This window comes from Colletotrichum karsti (genome assembly GCF_011947395.1).
Source record: "Colletotrichum karsti strain CkLH20 chromosome Unknown Scaffold6, whole genome shotgun sequence".
Classification (NCBI taxonomy): Eukaryota; Fungi; Ascomycota; class Sordariomycetes; order Glomerellales; family Glomerellaceae; genus Colletotrichum; species Colletotrichum karsti.
The window spans coordinates 533,514-555,073 of NW_024065906.1; the positions used below are offsets into that span (position 1 = coordinate 533,514).

At 53.2% G+C, this 21,560-nt stretch overlaps 5 protein-coding genes across 5 annotated transcripts; 2 read left to right on the forward strand and 3 right to left on the reverse strand.

Annotated features, from left to right (window-relative positions):
* Nucleotides 1-255: 255 nt before the first annotated feature.
* On the reverse strand, nt 256-3,375 carry CkaCkLH20_02603 (uncharacterized protein; the record flags this gene model as incomplete). Its single annotated transcript, XM_038885322.1, has 1 exon — nt 256-3,375. The coding sequence occupies one exon, from the start codon at nt 3,373-3,375 to the stop codon at nt 256-258; it is 3,120 nt and encodes a 1,039-aa protein (XP_038749253.1).
* Nucleotides 3,376-4,094: 719 nt separating this feature from the next.
* Nucleotides 4,095-4,485, forward strand: CkaCkLH20_02604 (uncharacterized protein; the record flags this gene model as incomplete). Its single annotated transcript, XM_038885323.1, has 2 exons — nt 4,095-4,299; nt 4,352-4,485. The coding sequence occupies 2 exons, from the start codon at nt 4,095-4,097 to the stop codon at nt 4,483-4,485; spliced, it is 339 nt and encodes a 112-aa protein (XP_038749254.1).
* Nucleotides 4,486-5,065: 580 nt separating this feature from the next.
* On the reverse strand, nt 5,066-6,574 carry CkaCkLH20_02605 (uncharacterized protein; the record flags this gene model as incomplete). Its single annotated transcript, XM_038885324.1, has 5 exons — nt 5,066-5,703; nt 5,761-5,808; nt 5,882-5,989; nt 6,041-6,121; nt 6,181-6,574. 5 exons carry the CDS (start codon nt 6,572-6,574, stop codon nt 5,066-5,068), a joined length of 1,269 nt encoding a protein of 422 aa, XP_038749255.1.
* Nucleotides 6,575-9,716: 3,142 nt separating this feature from the next.
* CkaCkLH20_02606 (uncharacterized protein) lies at nt 9,717-10,469 on the forward strand (the record flags this gene model as incomplete). The annotated part of the gene is made up of 1 exon (XM_038885325.1): nt 9,717-10,469. One exon carries the CDS (start codon nt 9,717-9,719, stop codon nt 10,467-10,469), a length of 753 nt encoding a protein of 250 aa, XP_038749256.1.
* An 8,179-nt stretch (nt 10,470-18,648) lies between these two features.
* Nucleotides 18,649-19,350, reverse strand: CkaCkLH20_02607 (60s ribosomal protein l33; the record flags this gene model as incomplete). The annotated part of the gene is made up of 4 exons (XM_038885326.1): nt 18,649-18,746; nt 18,816-18,916; nt 18,973-19,068; nt 19,286-19,350. 4 exons carry the CDS (start codon nt 19,348-19,350, stop codon nt 18,649-18,651), a joined length of 360 nt encoding a protein of 119 aa, XP_038749257.1.
* Between the last annotated feature and the right edge of the window lie 2,210 nt (nt 19,351-21,560).

Consider the following 21,560-nt stretch of genomic DNA (forward strand, 5'->3'; position numbering starts at 1 on the left):
GAATGTTGGCGAATCTACTCAGCCTTCTGGCCCTCTCCCTTTCTGCTGGTGTCTTTCTGATAACCACATTGTTAATCAAGATAAGTACCGGCGGGCTCTCTCATGGCCTGCCTCATCCATAAATAATACAAGAATACATTCCCTTCATGAAAGGTATGGTACCGTGCCGCCCGAAAGTCAGAACATGTTTCCGGTGGCCGAGCAAACAGTAATGGGCATCGCTATGCAACCTCCCAAAAGTCAAATCACACTGGATCATGACGGAGTAAGCTGCTCCGTCATCATCTTCCGAACCTCCTTCTCCAAGTTCTCCTCCGTAGCCTTTCCGTTCACCTCCTCCGCCGCACCTGTCACCTTCTCAGCCAGCTCTATCTTCTTCTGGCATGCCTTGTAGATGAGTTCTTCGATGGTGTTAGAAGTGAGGAGGCGAATCACTTCGACGTCACGGGTTTGTCCCAGACGGTGGGCGCGGTTTTCAGCTTGGATATCGTCCTGGGGGTTGTCGGACTGGTCAAAGATGATGATCTTATTCGCCGAGGTCAAGTTGATGCCAGTACCGCCGGCGCCAGTTGTCAGCAAGAAGGCGGTAATGTCGGTGTCGGTGTTGAACTCGTCAATCAGGCTCTGGCGCTCTGAGACCTCTGTTTGGCCGTAAAGAACGCAGTGTCTGACGCCATCGCTGGCGAGCACCTCCCGCAGAATCTCGATGACCTTTGCGAATTTGCTGAACACAAGCACGCGGTCGCCGTTTTCCTGATACTGGTGGATGAGTTCCAGCATCTTGGAAACCTTGCCACTCTCCATCCAAGAGCCTTCAGGAACATCAAGCTCCCTGATGCAAGCGTAGTCGCGGCACCACAGGTGTAGCTCGAAGTCGGAGCAGTTCTTCAACTCGCCAATCAAGTGATCAATCCGCGGTTGCTGCAGTTCCGACTGCGGTACTTCTTGCATGAGAATATTGGCCATCTTCTCGACCTTCTTGTCGGTGAAGTACCGGCGGAAGAGTTGAGGATGGATGGCTGCCTTCCGAAGTTGCATCCAGCTGTTGTTCTGATCACTTTGGCGACCGCTCGTTGTCTTCTTTGCAGGACCAGACTTGAAGAGACGCTCGTAGTCTTCGTACAGGTCCTTTTGCGACGCTGCCAGATCGCAGTAGGCGACGTTGCAGATCTTCGCCGGCATGTCGGAAAGGACTTGTTGCTTCCGTCGCTGTAAAATGAATGGCTCAAGAATCGTGCGCGCTCGGCTGACGCGCTCTCCATAGAGGAAAGCACCATTGTTGACATCGCGGATGGTGACCTTCTGGCTGAACATGTATGCCAACTGCTCCATCCGGCCGCTAAACTGCGCAGGGTCGATAAAGTTCAAGAGGGAAAGCATCTCCATCAAGTTGTTCTGCACCGGAGTGCCCGTAAGCAGCATTCTCCATCTAGCCTTGATCTTGATGAGATCTTTGTAGATCTTGGTCTTGGGATTCTTCATCTTGTGTCCCTCATCAAAGATGGCGGTAGCTGGTCGAAGCTCGCGCATGGCTTCCAGGTCCTCTTCTGACCCAACTTGTGTGTAGGTTGTCAATACGACGTGGTAGTCTTCTTGGTTGTCAAGCATCTCGACTGCCATCTCTCGGCGATGGGCTTGAGAGCCTTGGTAAGGAAGAACAGAGAGATCGGGGGCAAAGCGTTCGAACTCTGCCATCCAGTTGGAGAAAGTCGAAGGCGGCACAACTACGAGATTGGGCCAAGGTCTTTCGCCAGCGCCGGTCTTCTCATAATTCTCAACGAGATGACAGATCAAGGAGATGACTTGACACGTCTTGCCGAGGCCCATTTCGTCGGCCAGGATACATCCGTACCCACTGTTATACAGCAATGACATCCAGTTGAGGCCGAATAGCTGGAATGGACGCATCGTGCAGTGACCCTCCATGAACTTTGGCTGGCGAGGAATCGGGGGATCGGAGTACTTCTGTCCTCCTCGGAAGCTGGACGGTGTAAGAGGAAGATCTCCGCTTGTCGAAGAACCTTGGGTGCTGCGTTTTTGTCCTCGGAAGTCGATATCCCACATGTTGATCTCCTGCTTAACCCCGTTCGCCTTCTTCTCGCACTCGGCAACCACGTCGTCAATGGCATTAACACTTTGAGTGAACTCCATGATGGTATCCACCAGAGTCTCTCCGACGGCAACCTTGGGGGATTTACGGCCGCGAGCGCCTGACTTCTTGAGGAGGCTGACAGCCTGGACCTCTCCAATAGAGTCGAAAGGGCGTTTGCTCTCGATGATCTTGAGCTCGTCTTGCTTGATATTCGTCATGGCGGACAAGTCCTCGATGGTGCTCGTGTTGATGACTTGCAAGGCTTTGTCGTGCAGGCTATCCTTCACCGCCTCGTTTACTTCATCTTCGTTGTCAAAATCGTCGTCATTTCCGTCGGAGGGAATAATAATTGGCTCTTCCACTCTGTCGTCTGCAAGCTCGTCCAACCCGTCGTTATCTTCTTGAGCCAGCTGCGGGGTCTGTTGCGACGAGACTGGCGATCTGCCAGGCCGGCGGCCTTGAATGAGGCGGCGACGCTTTGGCTTCGGAGGGGAGGGGGTAATGCTCCGTGACGGAGTGGGCAAAGATGGGGTGTGACGCCCAAGTAGCTTCGGCTTCGTCGGTTGACTTCTCTCGCTACTGCCCGAGACGTTCGGTTTCGTGGAGCTCACAAAGCTGTTGTGCTTGGACTTGAGATGTTTGCCCTCGAGCAAATACTCGATCGCGTCCGAGACATCGTAATGGCAGTTTTCCAGTGCTTCCTTATAGCAATGAACTGGCATTGTATTTCCCATGGCCTTTGCCACCTCGTCGATCTTCTTTTGCAGATCGTCGACTGATGTCGAATCGTACTGGAAAGACCGAACATGCGTGCTGAAGGCAGTGCGATTCATGTCGACCTTCCTAGTGTCCTCTTCGTCCGAAGAATCGTCAATGACCACGGGCTCCTCGCGGGGGCGCTTGGCCGACTTCGCGGCAGCCGGGGGCTGAAATCTCGTTCCCGCAGGGGCGAGGCGATTGAAGTAGCTAGACACAGTCGACTGCTTCGGCTGGGGTTTGGACTGAAACGGCGACGAGGCAGGAACTTCGATTACCGATCGCGCCGAAGGCGAGGACGAGATATCGGGAAGCGGTTTTGGTTGTAGCGGCTGTGTCGGTTGTGTAGCTCGGCTGATGATCTGAGTGGCTTGTGTTTGGAATGGGGAGCAAGGTATCGTCTCGTCAGCGAGCTCGTCGGCATCGCTGCTGTGGTGAGCGCCTCTGACGGGCGATATCGAGCGCTTCGAGGGCCATTCCGACCTCCTTGGCGCCGGAGGCGAGGAGTCGAGATCCACGATGACCATGGTTGTAGCGTTCTCTGGTGATTGTTCGAGTCAAAAATAGAGCGACGAATGGGAAGACAGGGCGAACAATGGGCGATCGACAAGGCGGGGGTCGGAGTTGTTGACGAAAAAGAATACTTCTTGAGTCGTCGCGGTTGAAAGATGCCCTGTTACCGGAGATCGCGAGAGACCATTGGAGCCAAGCTACGACGGAACTGGAAGAAAGAACGACAGACAGGGCAAGCACGGCTCCTGAGACTGTGGGCGTTTTTCGGGCAGGAGCGGTCGAGAGATTTGAATTGGCGGCGGCGGCTTTAGAGTGGGATTTTTCTGGGGCGGTTCACCCCCGGCCGTTGACACGGCAAGAGCAAGACGCGCTTGGACAAAAGCCCGTGGCGCGTCCGCACGTGGTTGGCGTCATCAATTAAGCTGCTACAGAGCACCGTGCTGGACAGTGCGATTCCGAACGGTGCCTGCTGTCTTTTGACTTCACATCTCACTTTGGAGAGCTCCGTAATGAGTGGGACGGCAACTCACGACAGCTATCATCAATCTTCATCGGCAAGCTTCGTTCTTGCGGCTTCATCATCAGAAAAATCATCTCTCGACCGGGATCTGAGTCGTTGTGAGCTATTTTCCCGACATTCCGCTGTAGCCCAACTGACATTTCGCAGCTGATCGCCTTCGACCAAGTCGTCTCCTTTGCACACATAACCAAAGGTCAGCAACCTGACGACAAGATGGCCACCCGACGCATCGTCGCTTCAGAGAAGACCATCCTCGAGAAGGATGACCGGGTTGGCTCCAGCCCTGCCGCCGGCGAGAAGTCCAACATCACCCCCGCCGTGCCCATGGACGTCATCATTAAACTCCTCGGGTTCACGCTCGCCATGATCGTTATGCCAATTGGCACTTACTTCGCCACCGTCGACTTCATCTTCAAAGGTAAGTTCCAATCGTTGCATAGCGAACTGGGGATATGGCTAAGTGTATACAGGCAACTCTACATTCGCTGGAGGTTTGGCGGCTGTGGTAGCCAATGTTGTACTGATCACATATGTCATCGTTGCCATGAAAGAGGACCAAAGCGATCAACTGGGCGATTGGAAAGAAGGAAAGAAGGACCGCTGAGATGTAGTAGTGTCAATTGTTGCTCATCTCGTACATCTTTAACAGTCCAATGGAATGCGAGCAGTCGTTAGGCCAGAGGTGTCAAACCATCCACGCTTCAATTGAAGACTCGTAACATGTCAAGCGGGTGATTGTAAATCTATATTTTTTTTTTTGTGAGATTCAGTCTCCATGATAGACCGCCAGTTGCAGGCGGGCTCACTACGTAAGGAGTGATTCTTGTTCCTCAACCTCCTGACTCCATAGCAGGCAATACCAATGAACCAGGGGCGCTTCCGTGACTTGACCATCTAGCCGCAAGATGGTCGTTCATAATCTCAACGTCGTACAAATCGTATGCATGTACCGTAATCCAACAATATTAAACCACCACGTGTGGATCAGACCAGAATTGATCTGATTCGTATGCCCATCTCGGGCTATTCAGCCGTCTAAGAAGCCGCCTCAACCGTCGCCAGGCCGGCCAGAAAGTATGCATCTGCGGATCTCCGACCGAAGTACCGCGTCTCCAGAAGATAGGGAAATTGGGGGTATCGACAAAGAAAAATGAAACTGTCCGAAATCTGACGTCTCGTGCTCCTCACGACGACTTGCTGAACCTGCGAGAAAACCAGCTCTTTCTCTTGACAGACTCGGGCCGTTGCGGCGTTGGCTGTTTCTGGGGAGCAGCTGCCGGTCTTCGGAGCACGTTCGCTTTCTCGGGCATCGCAGGGCCGCTGCTTACTGGCTGGTAGGCTTGCTGTTGGCTGCTCGGTGCACCATTGTCGACCTTGAACGCTGCCGGTTGGTATGATTGGGGTTGGCTAAAGCCAATGCCATAGTCGTTGATCGGCTCCGGCTTAGGGGGTGGAGCGCGCTCGCGTTCGCGCTCAATGGAGCTGTTGTCGCTGCTGGTCGGATCTGTGTGGTACCCTGCCTGCTCCGCGGAGCTTCCACTACCGGCAGCCGATGTAACAGTCTCGTACGAGCGATCCTTGTTGGGAAGAGGGTAGATGTTCTGATCGCCTCGTCCATAGCCACCCATGTGAGGGTCGGTCTGAGTTCTCGGTACCCTTTGGCGGTAAGGGATGTCGTTCCCATTGTAGTAGCCTCCGCCGTTTTGGTAATTGTCGTAGTAACTTTGGCGATTGTTTCCCATGCCAAACTGGCTGCTCTCGGGCCGGTACGAAGTCGGTCGGCTACCATAGTAGCTGTCTTGGGGGTGACGACCTCCGCTAGCTGCGAATCACGCTGTCAGTTGATGATGTCGCCCAATCGACCAAACGTCAAACTCACTCGCATAGTAACTGCTCCGTCGGTTCCATGTTGCGATGGACTCGGTATCTGAATAGTAGACGTTAGACGAGACCAAGCGTCGAGGGATAAGAATAGGTACCTGAACGAATATAAGACTTACGGCGGTCTCGGTCACGATAACCTCCATCGATGGCGGCCTCGAAGCTGCGGATCGTATCCAGAGGTCGCTCCCATCGACTGCGGGTTGGGTTGGATCGATCAGGTTCAGCTGGATTCAGAAGTTAGGCCTTGCGATCAACATGTGTTTCGATTCACGTACCAATGGGATTGCCGAGACCGTCTTTATGTTGAATCGAGCGCAGGGGAGCCAGAGAAGATTTGGTCATAGCCTGAACGGCAGCTAGTCACGATGTCAGTTTTCCGCGAATCAAAGAACCGGGAAAGCCAGATATGACTTACAAGGCTCAGCTTCGCTCATAGCGACGGTGGGGTCTGCCTTGGTATGGAGTCTTCTAGCTTCCTTCTCCTCGGTTGTCTCGTGTAAGTCGATCTTCCCAGTGCTTCCCGAGCTCTTATGGGACTTGTTTGACTGGAAACTGAAAGTCCTCGGTCGCGATCTGGGATGTCTCTGCTGTTCCTGCTGCTGCTGCTGTTGTTGCTGTTGTTGCTGTCGATTCTGGGTCTGGGGTTGACCGCGGGACGGCGGCGGTTGAACAGGCTGAGGTTGCTCGTACTGCTGGTATGGACGATACGGGGCTTGTTCTTGATATTCGTCGTCGTTTTGCGGATAGTATTGCTGGTTCGGCTGGTGTTGCTGAGGAGGCAGCGCGGGAAGTGGATGGTGTTCTGCCATGATGGGCGGCCGGGGGAGGGAGCTACTTTTAATCAAGGTGTGATTCTGGCGGTGGGCAGTGAACAGCGGGCCTGGTCTCGGAGAGCAAGGACGTTTGATGGAGCTATTGCGTGCCTTATCGCGGGTCAGCAAGGGGAAGAAGTGGGCGTGCGGTTCCCAGGAGGTCGCTAGCGAAGCAGCCAAGGTAATGATCCCAGGGGGCGGCGCGATATGGAGCAGTGCAATGTGGACCTGTAGAAGGGGCAGAGAAGGGGTGCGTGTGGTGTTTCCGGGCGGCTGCCGGGGTTGAAAGTGGATGCAGGACTAGCACAACGTAGTGTAGCCGTAGAACCGGGCTGTTTCCAGAGTTCCACTGACCTGACCTGACGGGATATGTGATGGACGCGCGAAGGGTGAGGACAGGAAGCGCGGGAGAGGGTTGTGCAATTGTGCTGTGCGGAGGAGTTGTGTCTTCTTTTTCTTTCTCGCGCCTATGTCGTCGCAAGGAGGTAGAAAGAAAAAAAAAAGGCAGGGAAGAGAGTGTCTCGTATGTGGCTGGGGTGGGAGGCGAGCTGGCTGGGTGGTTGCTGGCTTGGTTGGCAAGGTACAAGCCCGTTCCGTCGTTCTCTCAGTTGAAGCTGCCGCGCCGAGCAGGAACAAACGGCCGGGCAACCACTAAAAAAGACTAACGGCTGCCACCCACGCAGACCAAATCCAGTCCAGTCGCGGTATCCGTACCAAAAGGTAGGGAACACCTCAGTCCCGCAGGTGAAGTGGTGAATCGGGCGGGAGTGGAGGGCTGGGAGGGTAAGGTGAAAAAATACGTACTTTTGTGAATTTGCTGGCCGATGTTTGGCTCGGGATGCTGCAAGCTGCAACAGAAAGACGGGAGTCTGAGAGTCTGATGGATTCTGATGGGGGCAACTTCGGGCGAGCGACACTGGGATGTTGCTACAAGTGCTCTTTTTGGGGAGTGTTGCAGGGAAGTCGTGTTACCGCAACAGGTTAAGCGTCGTTGATTTTGGGAGAGGAAAAATCAGAAAAAGATTTGTGGTGACCTTGGGGGTGGGTGGTTGGGGCGTGCGCTGGCGCTGGCGCTGCTGGGTCGTGCAATGGGACAACAATTCCTGGGTCTGCCCAGGCTGTAGACGCCTCCTGATTGCCCACGAGTGTCTTGGTGATGCGATTTGCCGGTTTCTGCTCCGTCTGGTGTTTTTTCTGCCCGTGTCGATTCAGTGCAGCAGCTCGTCGATACTGCGGTCGGTCCCTTGACTTGCCTTTTTTTTTTTTTTTCTTCTTATTTTTCTCCTTGCCTGTCTGTCACTGGTAATTGTGTTGGTGGTTGTCTGAATGGTACGTATCCGTATTTGCAAGCGGAGATTCAAACGGCTAGCGGTCCGTGAACTTCTGTCTCGTCGACGACCCGTTGAAATTGGTCGGCAGTGCTGTTTGTCGGTTTCGTAATGATGGGCAGATAAATTGGGGAGTTTGTTTGATGGTCGAGGATGATCGGTGATCGAATGCGACGTCGTGAGCCACAGGGCGGGCGCGGTGATGGCGCAGGCGAGGCGGACCCAAAAATTCGATGGTTTGACAGATGGGCAATGACAATGCCGGAAGATCAATGGATGCCAATGCAGGGCATCTAAGCTGGGTAGTGTGCAAATCAATGGACAATTGGGTAATTGGCCATCAACGCCCCTTGCTGCGTCGGTTTGTCGGCGGGAAAATTACTGACGTCAAGCAATCGTGGTAATCGTCGCGCGTTTCAGAGACTCGCGCCGCAGAGTGTTTCCAGTCAGGGTCCTTTTCTTTCCCGAGTCGATTCGTCCAGTGTATCGTCCTCGCCAAAAATCGAAATGAAGATCCCGTGCGTTCCTTCTAGGGCGGGTGCTGGCGCGGGCGTGGGCGTGGGCGTGGGCGTGAATCGATGTCTTTCTCGGTACGAAAGTGAGGTGGTGTCTGATGTGGAATGGAGATAATATGGATCGGATCGTATGCTGCCGGCCTTATTACCCCAGTGTTAGCCCAACTTGCATTGGATCGGATTCCGAGGTGTAGCAGAGGTAAATTGCAAATTGCAGTCAGATGTCGGGTCTCTTTCATCCCACGTCGTCGAAGCGCACAGCACTGTCGCACGGCCTGGTGCTGCCGCCGTCTGCAGCTTGCAGATGATGGACGGGCGCGAAAAGAAATTCCCTCCTCTGTGCGCACCTTATTGCTTGTTTCTTGATCCCTAGCTGCGTCTGTCTGCAACTGTAATCGTCTTGTCGCTTACCTTGCTTTATTATCCTGGTCGTCCGTCGGTGATCGGTTTTCGGTTGGGTCCGGACCCAGACGAGGTTCCTCGTCAAATTGGTTTTAATGATGGTGCGTTCTGGAGATTTCAAGGCGTCAATAGTGTTCAAGACGGCGTCGCGTCCGCTCGGCGAACCAAGGGCGACGGGAGATGTGAGACGGACACGCTGCTGTCACAAATGCGACAGGATTGCAGAAACACGAGATCAAGGGAAAAAAGGAATTGGCAGGCAAGACAGGAGCGGACGGCGGCGGTTTTGACACTGCGCCGCGTGCTCTGGCTTGTAAGTGTAAGTGTAAGTGAGTGTAAGTGCAAGGCGTGACTGACTGGCTGCAATGACTGGGTGAGACCTTCACTTGTGAAGCAGGGCCGAAAGCATAAAAAAAATACCAAAACCACACAAAAAACGTGGCGGGAAGGTTGGGTATCTATACGAGCCACCAAATCGGCCAGTGAACGAACAGCCGATGTCGAACTACCTAAGTAGGTATGTGTGACTGGTGCTATGAGAGCTGAGCGGACAACGAGATGGTGTGCGGTGACAGCTGCATCACCAGAAGAAGTAAAGCATGGCCTGTCATGGCAGGCATACCTAGGCATGTACGGATTGGAAGGTACGAATACTGAGCGTACCTTCCTAGAATCACCTACCTACCTCCCTCCTACCTTGGGGGCCTGCTTCCTTCTACCACCACTTCTAACCATGCTTTCCGTCCATCATCGACTTTCTCAAGGGAGACCGACATGACTAAAACCGACAGCAACTTACGACACCCAGTGTGTTTACTCCAAGACGGGATAGAGCTGGCTGACCAGTCTCGTCTCACCCTGGCCTCCATTGCCGGCCTTTTTGTCGAATGACAGATGACGGACCCCGACGGAAGCACCAGGGTTGCCATGCCCAACTCTCTGATCAGAAGACGTCCACAATCCTACCTCCGTACAGAGTACGGATACTCGAATGTTCTCAGGTCCCACGAGCTGTCGGCCTGTCTGGAAACACAGCAGTCCGACCGACACCAGAAGCACGAAAAGTACGCCAGCACCGGAAGCAAGGGAAACCAGTTGAAAGGCCTGGCCTGGCATTCCGTCTCAGCCAGCAGCCTCCCTCCCACCACGATGCCAAGCTCCACCTCCCACCTCACGCCGCGCTTCACACCACTGGGCAAAACGTGCCTGGTACCTGAAATTGGTTCCAAGAAGTACGTACGCTATGCCGCCGCCGGCTGTTTCTACCTTTCAAACGGATCCAAAATCACCAGAAAGACGACAACCGGAGCGAAGGCGGCACATTCAGAGACCCAGTCCGAGGTTGAGGCGCTGGCGGAGGGAACTCCATTCCTTAGCCCGTCGTCCATTACGCGTTTCGCCCCTCCTCAACCATCCCCCACCCATCCAATCCTCCAGTTTACGAGGTCGAGGTTCCATCCGCCCAGAAACCTTAGCCTAGTCTCGCAGACGACAAGAGCCGATCTGCCACCACTGCCACCGTCATCCACCAAACAAGATCGAGACATGACAAGGCACTACCCACGGGCAAGACCGGACATGCGAGATAACCTCAGCATTCGGGGTTTCGGCGACATACCCAAGGAGTACTTGAATACCGCGTATTAGCTACTGGCTGATCGGGCGTCCATCTCTTCCATTCTGCGTTTCCATGTCTGGCTTTACTTCGACTCTACTTCGACTCTACTTTGCTACCCATCTTGGCCATGCACCCGATTCTGTCTCCAGCTTCACGTCCGGACTAGTCAGCGGTGTGCGTGAGATGTAGCCGCATGAGAGATGTGCGTCGGGGCAGCTGTACGACGGCTCGGTCTGAAACTTGATTCTTTTTGCATCATCCAAGCAAAATTCGACAAGACGACAATCCTTCTCAAGGCCGGAGTCCAAATCATTCGCCATTCGTCCCTCCCGCAAGCGGAGGCGTCCGCGCCAGCGACTCATGCTGTGGCATGTTTGGGCATGACGCCTCAAACACATCCAGACAACATCTTTCGTCTGATGGCCATGCTCAAAATGCCAACAGGAACGAACGGCATCGCGTCAAGAGGACCCTTGGGCCCGAGACACGCGCAAACACTTTGATCGGACGCCTTGGGCTTGCGAGGATGATGCCCGTCCCACCGCCTCTTCCTCTTGATGTTGTCTGTCCCTATGGCAAGGCTGTCTTGGGTGAGATGTCGACAATGATCCCTGCAGGTCATCGACTCGAACTTCGTGTTCAGAAGTCATACGAAGGCTGGGCCGCAACAACGCGGCAAGTCCCACCTGCACCCGGGTGTCCGAATGCTCAACTCGGTTGCCGCCAGACCACCGCATAGAGCGTTAGTTCGGTTGTCGTCAACACCCGCGGATTCCATATTGCATGGTCAAGCTGCGCCTCAATGTGAGCTGCAGTCATGACGCGGATCAAAAGCCAACTCGACAACAGATGTGTGCGCACAGCAGATACGTGGACCGACAGACTAGACTACTGCATGGCTAAAGCTGCTCCAAATGGCGTACCGCGCCCGCTACTAGCACGCACAGCACACCTTTCCAATGTGTGCCCGGCGTACCAGTTCCACGACACTGCAGGTCAGTCTGTAACTCCAGTCGCATCTGCGCTGTGGTTCTCATCATCCGGCCAAGGGTCCCGGGTCGAAGTCGTCCAATCCCTCGTCTAGGTTTTTCTCTGCACTTTCCACGAACATTCTTCGCATCCTATTCCACCTCCGCAAGTCATGAACTGCACTCGAAGCACGCAAGCCGCAACTCAACGATGAATATCTCTCTCGAGCAAGTTTCTCTTGAGATGTCTTCACATGCGGCCCTCACCGGCTTTTTAGTGCCAGCACCAAGCAAGATGTGCTGTGCTGCCTCGGTGGCAATACAGGCTACCTTCACCTCAGGTACCTTGCACCTTGCAGTGCAACTCCAGTATGTACTCCAGCTGTAGGGTCGTCGAGGCCCGAGCTTCTCGTCTCCATGTTTCCACTGATCAGCCTACCGCCAACCAACCCCCGCCACACCCAGGTTTCTCCGACAGAAACCTACCGAAATAGAACAGACTTGACCAACCATCAGATACATACGCCAATGATGCCTTGATACGTTCTCGATTACCAGAGTCAACCAGCCGCAAGTATTCGAGATCGTCCATCCTACATCATTCTGTCTCTAAACAAGCCCTGAACTGTGCAGTGCAGTCACGCGTTGACACAGACTCGTGGTGAAGAATCAGCTCCGTCGTTGGTTTCCCCACCAAGCCTGCCGCAAAGGCGTGCCAAGAAGGAAGCCAATGATTTGGCACCTTGCTGGCATGGCCGGACCTTCCGGCAGCTGGAACGGTGGGATTTCAGCATTCAGTCCTAGAAGATGGGCAGATTGCTTTGGGTGGAGGGACTTGAACAAGCCCCTTCTCCCCGTCATCCGTGGAACCAATAATCGATCACCGCGAAAGACTCTTCCAGCTTCTATCAAGATTCCGTCGGTCTTGGAGGATGCGAGTTCGGTCTTTTTGGCACCCTATCACGAAAGATCGGGACGGGTCTGCTCCCGTTGGCCTCCACATCCCTGACGACGCACCTCAGCCTGTTTCGAGCAACCCGGACACCGTTGTTGGCTTTAGGCACTCGCTCGAGGCAAGTATTGCAGGTTGGGACCGCTACTTGGCCGATTGGCTATTAGTTGGCGCTCGTACCCCTGGGCCCTCTCAACTCAGCATCATCCTTTCCCAAAAGTTTTCAGCAGCTTCTGCAAACTTTTGTCCTACTTCTTCCTCGGCTGTTGATTTATCGCGCGTCTGGCGGTGGTCTCTAACTCAATATTGTCGTCAGAAAGTCAAATAGTCAAACCAAGGACGATCTGGCTCTGACAGTTCCCAGTCTCGTTCGCCTGATGCTTGTTATTCCTCCTTACGCACGGCCAGCTGAGGACCGATCTCGATCACGTTCTCCTCGCGCCAGTGGCGGGCGGTAGTTGACTTCCCAGTAAAATTTAGCGGCTGCATCGTGGCTTAGTGGGGGTAAGAGGACGAGACCGGGGGTTCCCACAGACACACCAAAACCAAAACCTTGGCATCCGACGTTTCCCACCATGGACGACAGCCGACAGCGACTCCATCCCGCCGGACCTTTTTTATCTTATCTTTTTTTTTTCCGCCGCGGCTTCTCGAGTCTTTCCTGAAACTCCAGACTTTGTCAGTTGGGGCGTTACTCGCCAGGAAAACCTTCCCAGCCGGGCCGTTCTCAGACCGCTGACCCCGAGGGTCTGACACCAGATATCTTCGGGTGTCAGAACTCTCTTTCTACCTTTCCCACATTTCCATCGGTCGGACTTTTTTCATTCTCGACGTGGGATTTGGCACGCAACGGGATGCGAGTCGGTATCTCCGGGGTTCTTCCATGTGCTGTAAACTGATATTCAGGGGTTTTGTGTTCGCCTTGCTTTCGCCCTGCCGAACTCACGTTGAACTCTCGACTTGGAGCGAATTGAGTTGGTCTGATAATTCTTCTCAAACTGAAGACTGACTAGATTGACTTTTTTCTCGGTGTTGGTCGGATGACTTTGTCTTCTCGTCTAGCAGAGTAAGGTTGCTGGAAACTGGAAGCTGGGCACGCGGTCGGAATCGCTGCCGAAAGCGAAGTGCTCGGAGAGGTCATCGTCAATGAGGCCTCTGTGGCCATGTCCGCCGAATTCTAGTTGGCTTCGCAATCACCTTTTGACAAGCCATGTCCTAGGGAGGCACATCGGCGAAAGGTTGCGTCTAAGTGAGTTGAGAAAAGACATACGAGTGGGGGTGAGAACTGAGGTGATCACGATGATGATGATGATGACGGACAGTTTGGCCATCAGCTGTCCATATTATAATCCCAGCAGTGTTATTCGTCTATGTAGACGACACACTCTTCACGCTACTCCTCCGACTTTACGGAGAACTTGACGCGCGCCTTCGTCTGATATCGGCCACTCGGTCAACCGAGGCACTAGCATCCATCGCTCGTGTCTTCGCGTCTGCACGCGTTGTGCTCGACTTACACCAGCCATGCACGTCAGGAGTTGGGAAGAACTCTATTGCGTGGGTCGAGCATGACTGAACTCCGGATTTCGAGTGAACTTCGGAGGGTTGAAGGTGTAACATTGCGTGATGCTGGAAACAAGCCGGGTTGATATTGCTTTGGTATGACATTTTCTTCTGTTCTTCGCTGTGTTGTTGTCCAAAGGTTGGTTTCTGGCAGTTCTTGACATGCTTCTGATGAGATAGGAGGGATGACAGACGGTTTGGTGGGAAGCTAGGGCCGTCGTCTTTGTATGCGAGTGGCAAGACATTGGTACTTGTGGTATTAGTGAACAACTCCCCTCGATAACAAGCTGACGACCTCATGTGGGCTGAGTGCCTCTTTACAATGGGAACTATTGTTATTGAGCATTGTTCGCGCTGCCCAATGCAACAAATCGTATCTATGATGTTAACTCCTGCGTCAAATCGCTCGCGCTGAAAGTCATACTCAGCCAACTGAGTACCGTAATGCTGGACGTGATGATGCATGGAAACATCCTCCGTTAAACGGGATGGGGCCTCAAAATACCTCAGAGGCACGGAATTCTGAGTGTACAGACTGTGACCACACCAACACCAGCGTGAAAGCTATGTGTCGGCAGCAGAATCCTCCCAGCAGGTTCCAGAGTCCATTTTGTGATAATCAGGATTGACTACCTTAAGGTCAGGGGTTTGATATATGCTTTGCTGTGTGTTTCTTACACTTCATCCACCGCAGTTATTCCCAAGATGATGAAGGCACTACTACCGACTTTATCTGCGCAGGAGAGAGGGATTGTTGGGGGTTGTAGACCAAAGCTTTTCAGTTGGACCGCATTGACGGCTTTGCTGCGAAGGCAATGTATTTATCGTATGCTGAGATGAAGACGTTTCCTGGTCTCCCGGTCTTGAAGTGGTGTCTTCCGGCCCCTTGTATCTTGGCCTTGAGCAGCTCGATATAACCGGGCTCGTCGCCCATCACTTGCGTGCCAATCGTCTACTTTAGCATGCGGGAGGGACTATTCGCATGGGATGTATATAAGACAGCAAGTGGTCTTTTGAAACACCAAGACCAAGCAACAAATAAAACCGCAATCCAAACACCGGAAATCTCAATTCAAGGCCCGGATCTGAACATGCACGTCCTGTTAGAGTTGTAGTGTGTGATATCTAAGGCTGATCCGCAAGAGTTGTCACTGTCACTGGCTATGACGCCGTGGTCGTCTGGGTATTGTTTCGGTATGTTGCGGGAGGGATGGTGAACACCAGAGTCGCCGCAGCACTCACTCGGTGCCTTCAAGCCACATGGGTATATGCCTTGCCTTGAGTATGGCCTTTGCGTCTCTGTGGTTTCTATCAGCAGAGGCCCAAAACGCCGGTTAACTCACAGAGAATATCTGGAAAGAGATGGCAATGGCCGCGGCGAGAAGATAGCCATTCAACCTCAACTAAGGTATTTATAGGAAAGCGACATAGAGAGATGATATGTTTTCACGTTTAACACGCCGTTATGCTCGCGAGTGATACGCACTGGAACTGCTTTAGGCCGAGAGCGGCGCGGGGAGTTAAAATAGGAGCTTGGTAGCGAGCATGGTGCGCCAACTCATACAGGTTTTCTTTGAGCTGGATTCGCATTCATTGAAAACAATAGTAAATGGATTAATTCCTACTTGCATGCAGACAGGTGTATTACATATAAATTTTCCAACTTGTTGTTTAGAGGCAAGTTGAACTAGCCACCCATCATGGGCGGCATTCGTACAGTTCTCGAAGAAAAAGACTCGGGTTTGCAACGGAAGATGCTGCAGTCCTTTATATAACACTGTGATAGGTGAGTCTATCCCAGGTGATTGCTCCTGTGGAGTTTTTAGGCCCATCTCGTGCCGTCTTGCTCGTCTCTCTCTCTCTCCTGGTCGTATTCCTTGAGCTACCACACAAGAGATGATGGACGCATGTACGCTATCTTGGATACTGTCATACTCTAAAGCGACTTGTTTCTAGTCTGATGCAGGATGTGTGATGCCACCAAGCCACCTACGAGACAGCAAAAAAACGATCCCGTTCACAGAGAGCAAGGGAGATCATTGGGTCCTGGTAGCTTACTTGTTGGATGGGGAGATGAGATACTGGGACTATATATGTTTCGGCTAATTCCCGCCGTAAATCATCAATGCTGCCGTACAGGCAGATTTTCAGATGATCCCCCAGATGAGCTCCATGTCAGACTCTTGTTATAAGTCGAAGGGTCTTTAAGGTACCAATCAGCGCGTTGTGCCCGGGCAACATCCTGCCTGCCTGCGCCTACGTTGGCGCCAGAAAGGAGTTATATCTAACACTTGTGGTCACCAGCTTGCTGTGAGCCTGGACGGATTTCAGCCTCGGATACGAAATTCACTGGCTACTCTTGGTCGAAGACGTAGACGTTGTGCCAACCATACGTACAGGTCCTCAAAAACTAAGAAGCAGACTCGAGCCCATTCATCATCTTCACGGGTTTGTGATTTTGCATGTGTATGCTTCAGTTTGTGAGCAGCACATGCAGTGCGTGAGGATGGAAAGAAACATCGAACTACATTAGCAGCTGCCTATTCCCCCTTTGAGAGTAGACCTACCGGCGAAGATGGCTTACTCCTTTTCTCATCTTCCCTCATTGTCGTCGGAGTAATCAAGGGATAGCAATGATAATGTTACGGGGAAGAGTGAATGCTATGAGATGCTTTAGAAAGCTGGAGCTGCCAAACCCAAGGCGAAGCCCGCGAGCATGGGCTCAGGGATGACAAGAGGAAGGGCGAGCAATAGAACAACAAAGTCTAATACTCATTTTGTTCATAGATATCACAGTTGCAATGTTGGTAACTGTTATATATCTCGCCTATAACCCGGATTCTTCCACTATCTTGGTCCTCGCCCTGAGGCATCGACCAGTGCTCATTTATAAGGCCTAGCCACTTTACCGTCTTCGTGAATAGATTTGCGTTGCTAAATCAGATTCAAAGACCAGCGTTGTGTTTTGATAGTCTATCATTCATAGCAGCCGTGGCCTAGACCGATCTTATCGCCCGGAACTGCGGCAGCACAGCGTGAAAACATCTATCCAACGAGGTTGTGGCGACTTCAGAAACAATATTCAAATCAGAGCGGGCAAAACCTTAGAGACGCATACGGAGAAGCCTAGGTCTCTCTGCCGGGAGTCTTGAAGTGACCAATGGCAGGCTTGAGTCGCTGTTAGCAAGTCGTACGTGTACGCCTGAGAACGCAATGAATACCGAACATGCCCATTGATGAGAAGACATCTCAGAGTTTCATTCCATCGTTTAATACCAACTATCACTCATCAGTTCTGGCTACTACAGACAATGAGACCGGGCCGTTTGCCGTTTGAACGTTGTCGAATGTGTACCCAGGAGTAGGTGATGGAAACACCGACGTGTTTTCTCAGCAACAAGCCTAAGGAATTGGTTTTATGGTAAAATACTTAAATTTACCGTGTTATGCCTGCAGCATGAGTTGTCCAGGCTCTTTAACCCCAGGCGCAAGACAGGCTTCGCGTGACCGACCCAGACATATATGCAAGGCCTTCCCTTGGCTCCGGAAAGCACGTCAACAGGGAGCTGTATGTGAGCCGGGGTTCCATAGCCCAATATGGGAGGAAACCCCAAACATTTCTCAAGCCTCGAGGAGCGGCAAAGATTGCAGTTTTAATGTTCTAGGCTTTAGTATTAGGAGCCGAGCCGGCTGATCTGCTGCGGAGCGAGGCGGGAGCTTGTCCCGGAACGGGGCCGGACCCCGGCTCCGCTTCACGAGTGCTACCCTGACGTCACCTACTGGTTATGAATGCGATTCACCTACGCAGGCAGTGTAAGTCCTCGGAAACGGCCTGTCTTGGGGGGCTTACAACAGCCGCAATGATGACTGCAAAGACATCAGTGGCGACCACACGCACCAAACGCAAAGAGGCCCAACATGGAGGTGTTTGGCACCGGGCGTGAGCAAGGAAGACTTGATAACGTCACATGTTGACTGTACGGACTGACAAATCGAAGGTTTGATGGGTAAGGGCAGCAGTTCCCCGGATTCCCGATAAAGTGAATCCACATATCAGAGGCCCTAAGGTCACTTTATCAGCGCACGAAGTGTCACTGGCATCATTTCACAGGTTCAGGGGCAGATATCGAGGGGCGGATATCTAGAAGCACATGGCCACGACGAGACGGGACTGGGAAGTCTGGAAATCGCACAAGCATGGGGGGGAGGGACTAGTGTGGTTCCCAGAAAAAACCATTGAATACCGTCGCTGAGCCATGTCTTTTTAAACACCCTGACATTAATGCCGCCCGATCTACCGTTCATCGTATCGCGTATGTTGTAGCCGGCCAAGCAAAAATCAAGTATGTTTTGATTTTTTTTGTGTGTTCTTTTCCCCGTCCTCGAGCCCCCCTGATATGAAGCTACTCGTCATCATTCCCGATAGGAAGAATAAGAAAAACGACACAACGCTCCCTCCTTTTTGACCGGCTTTCAAGTCACGCAGAAGTCATTTCCCATGTGTCTCGAAAAAGGGGGTTTTTGGGGAGGAAAAAGGGCGAGGGTGGTTTCTTGGGATTCCCGCGGGTGTGTGGTGCGTTTCGCCTCATGTGGTGGTTTGACGAGTTTGATTTGATGCCCTTTTTAGCAAGCAGCAAGGGTGCTATGCTCTTGTCCTTGCCCGGACCGATGCAACCAATTCAGAATCCATCCTCACTACCAACTCCGTCCAAATGGGGTAGCCGTTTAAATCGACGAGGGGTAAAGCATGACGCGAACAGAGGCGCCGAAAGAGCGGGTGGGAAGGGGGCTGGTGAACTTGGCGCGGACGACACCGGAGTTGCCTGTGATGATCGTGTTAGCCTTGAGGGTTCGTTCTTGATTGTGGGATCGGTTGGCAGAGTTGTATTTACCGTGAGGGCGGGTGACCTTGCCCCAGATGACGCGGATCTTGGTGCCACGGATCTCCTTGGAGGCCTTGTAGACGTAGGCGACCTTCTTGCCGAGGTAGAAGCTAATTTGCCCGTTAGTTATCTCGTTCGCGGGGTGTAGGATGTGCGGCGAGCGTACTTGGCGGCGTTGGTGTCGTCAACACCCTCGATCTTGATCAGACTCGTCTTGGAGTGGGTGACGTGTCTGCTACGCTGGTAGCTGAGGTGACGTCCCCTGAAAAGGCATCGTTAGCATCGGGTTCCTTCGGGCCTGAGAGCGTTCGCGGCGATTCCGTTTCGCGGTTGTCTTCGTGTGTCGACATGCGTTGGCGATTCGTCGCATCGTCCATCGGGAAGTCGGCGTCGGCGGATAGGAGTTCGAGGAAGTAAACTTACTTGACGTATACTGCGGAAACTCAAGTCAGTAAAAATCCAAATAATGATTGACCAACACCCAACTGATGCGATCCTTCGCGAGCGCAAAGCCCCTGACATCTTGAAATCGTCGCGATGTCATTCAGGCAGGCGCGGCGCGGCTGTGGTCTATATCGAAATCGCGAAAAATCGCATATGCATATTTTGGGTGCATGGGGAAAGGCAGATAAACTTACATCTGTGACCGGCTTCCGAAGGCATTTTGACGGTGTTAGTTCTCCTCGCTCCAACCAAAAGGGACTCGAGAAAGGAAAAGCTGAGGATTGTCTTTGGGCGAAAAGACTAATAATCCGTGATTGTCGTCGTGTCGGTGTTGAATGCTTCGGAGTGGGGTGGATATCCAAAAAATTGGTCTTGTGTGTGCCCTAGGCCAAGCGACGAAGGTTGGTGGGTCGCTACGGAAGTACGTCTCTCCGACACCCGGGGCGAGCGACCCGCCCGGCCGTGGGTCCGTCCGCCTCAGCCTCATGTGGCTGTCTACCTGATTACGTGAGACGGGCCGAGGTGCGGATTTCTGGCCCCGGCGTGCTCACGTTCCGCTATTCCGCGCTTTCACACCGAAGACGGCGATGGACGTGGGTCATTGAATTGGAGTTTGTCGGTCAATTCGGGGTCGATGGCCCTGCCGACCGGACCCAGTCATCGCCTGGACGCATCTCTGCCGCTATCCAACCCACACCGTCGTCCCTCGCACCTTTATTCGCCCGAAGTTTTGCATTCCGCCAGGGACAAGACGCCTCGCCTCGGTCGACAGAGAGAAAGTCCGTCAATGACAAATATCCGCATCATGACCAAGAGGCTTTCCCACTTGCCGCCTGCCGTTGAGCCTCATCTATCTGTATACCGAACAGGAATTGCAATCCGATAAATTGTAAAGTTGTCGAGAGATGAACAAGATTACCTACACGTCTTACAACAGAGAAACGCAAACTCGGAAACACAACTGCGGCTGTACCGGAGTTCCAGAATCTTTCAGGGTGGCCGTGGGAGTTTGGACGCCGAGCCCGCGGAGTTATGAGACAGTTGCAGGGCCGGCTCTGTTGGCGGTCCGGCGTCCCAAGCCTAAATCTCGCGGGATTTCCTGAACAGGAACAAGTTGTTACGAGCAAAAGACGACAGTGAACGAGACGGAGGGTGGTTGTGAGGGGAGACCGACCAAGAAATGTCTCATTGATTGTTTTTCTCCCTCGTCAAGCTCGTCAAAAAAATACACACATCCGGCCGGGCAGGTTTTGTAAGCTTCGGATATCGTGGTTGCGAGCCTGGGTCAAGAAGGACCGATCCGTGGGGGGCGTTGAAGAGCGACTCCGGAGACGGAAGCTTCTGCTTAGCTTGCGGTTGTGGTAATGAACGACCTCGCTGTTCGCTGCAACGATTGGAACGCCTCGAAAGGGTGGGCATTGCGGCAATTTCTGAACACAAACTCTGCCGATTTCCAGCAAACTGCAGCTGAGGTTCATGCCACAGTTGCATTGGCCGGACCGGCATGAGGATGGAGCTCTGCTGTCCCATGGAGCCTTGTTAAAACGCCCCCGCGGTGACAACATCGGAGTTGATGGGGGGAAAAGTGGCAGAGAAGGAAAATGTTCCCAAGCACAGGACCGCAGGACGGCGCATATCCGCCCTGCAGACCCGACAGATATGACTCCAATGGAACTGGACCCGACAGTCCAGGTCAGAGTCAGAGTGACAAGCTGTCTGGTGCTACGGAGCCCCGTTTCACACAGGCTGGCTGAAGACCCACGGCTCCCACGGCTTCCCTCGCTTCTCATCGCAACATCGCGGCAGCGAAGGCCCAAAGCCCCCAGCCCAGGTCGCCAGGCCCATCTCACAAATCTCAAGCCAAAGTCCGATCGGGAGGCTCGGTGGTGTCCGGCGTTTGGGAAGATGGGGACGCGAGTCTGGGAGTACCGCCGCAACAGCTGGAGCCGGAGACTGGATCGTGGAGCCCAGGCCAAGGAAGAGCACCGCGACATCCAGATGTTGGACGTTGGCGTTTTGACGTTGGACCCTTTTTGGGCCCTTGCTGACCGTCTGACTTGAGGGCCCTGAGGTCATATGGAAAGCACGTTTGCCTGGTCCCAGCCTCCCAGGGGCGTCAGCCTGCACGTTTGTCAAGCAGTTTGCGTGTCTGTTGGAGCCTGTCTATGTTTCTGGGATGAAGTTGGACAGGCACAGGCACAGGCACAGGCACAGGGCTCCTGCTCTATTTTTTCCCCCTTCACCCCCTTCACCCCCTTCCCCTTCTTCCTCTGATGTTCTATTCTATTTTTTGATGGAGCTCCGATGGGC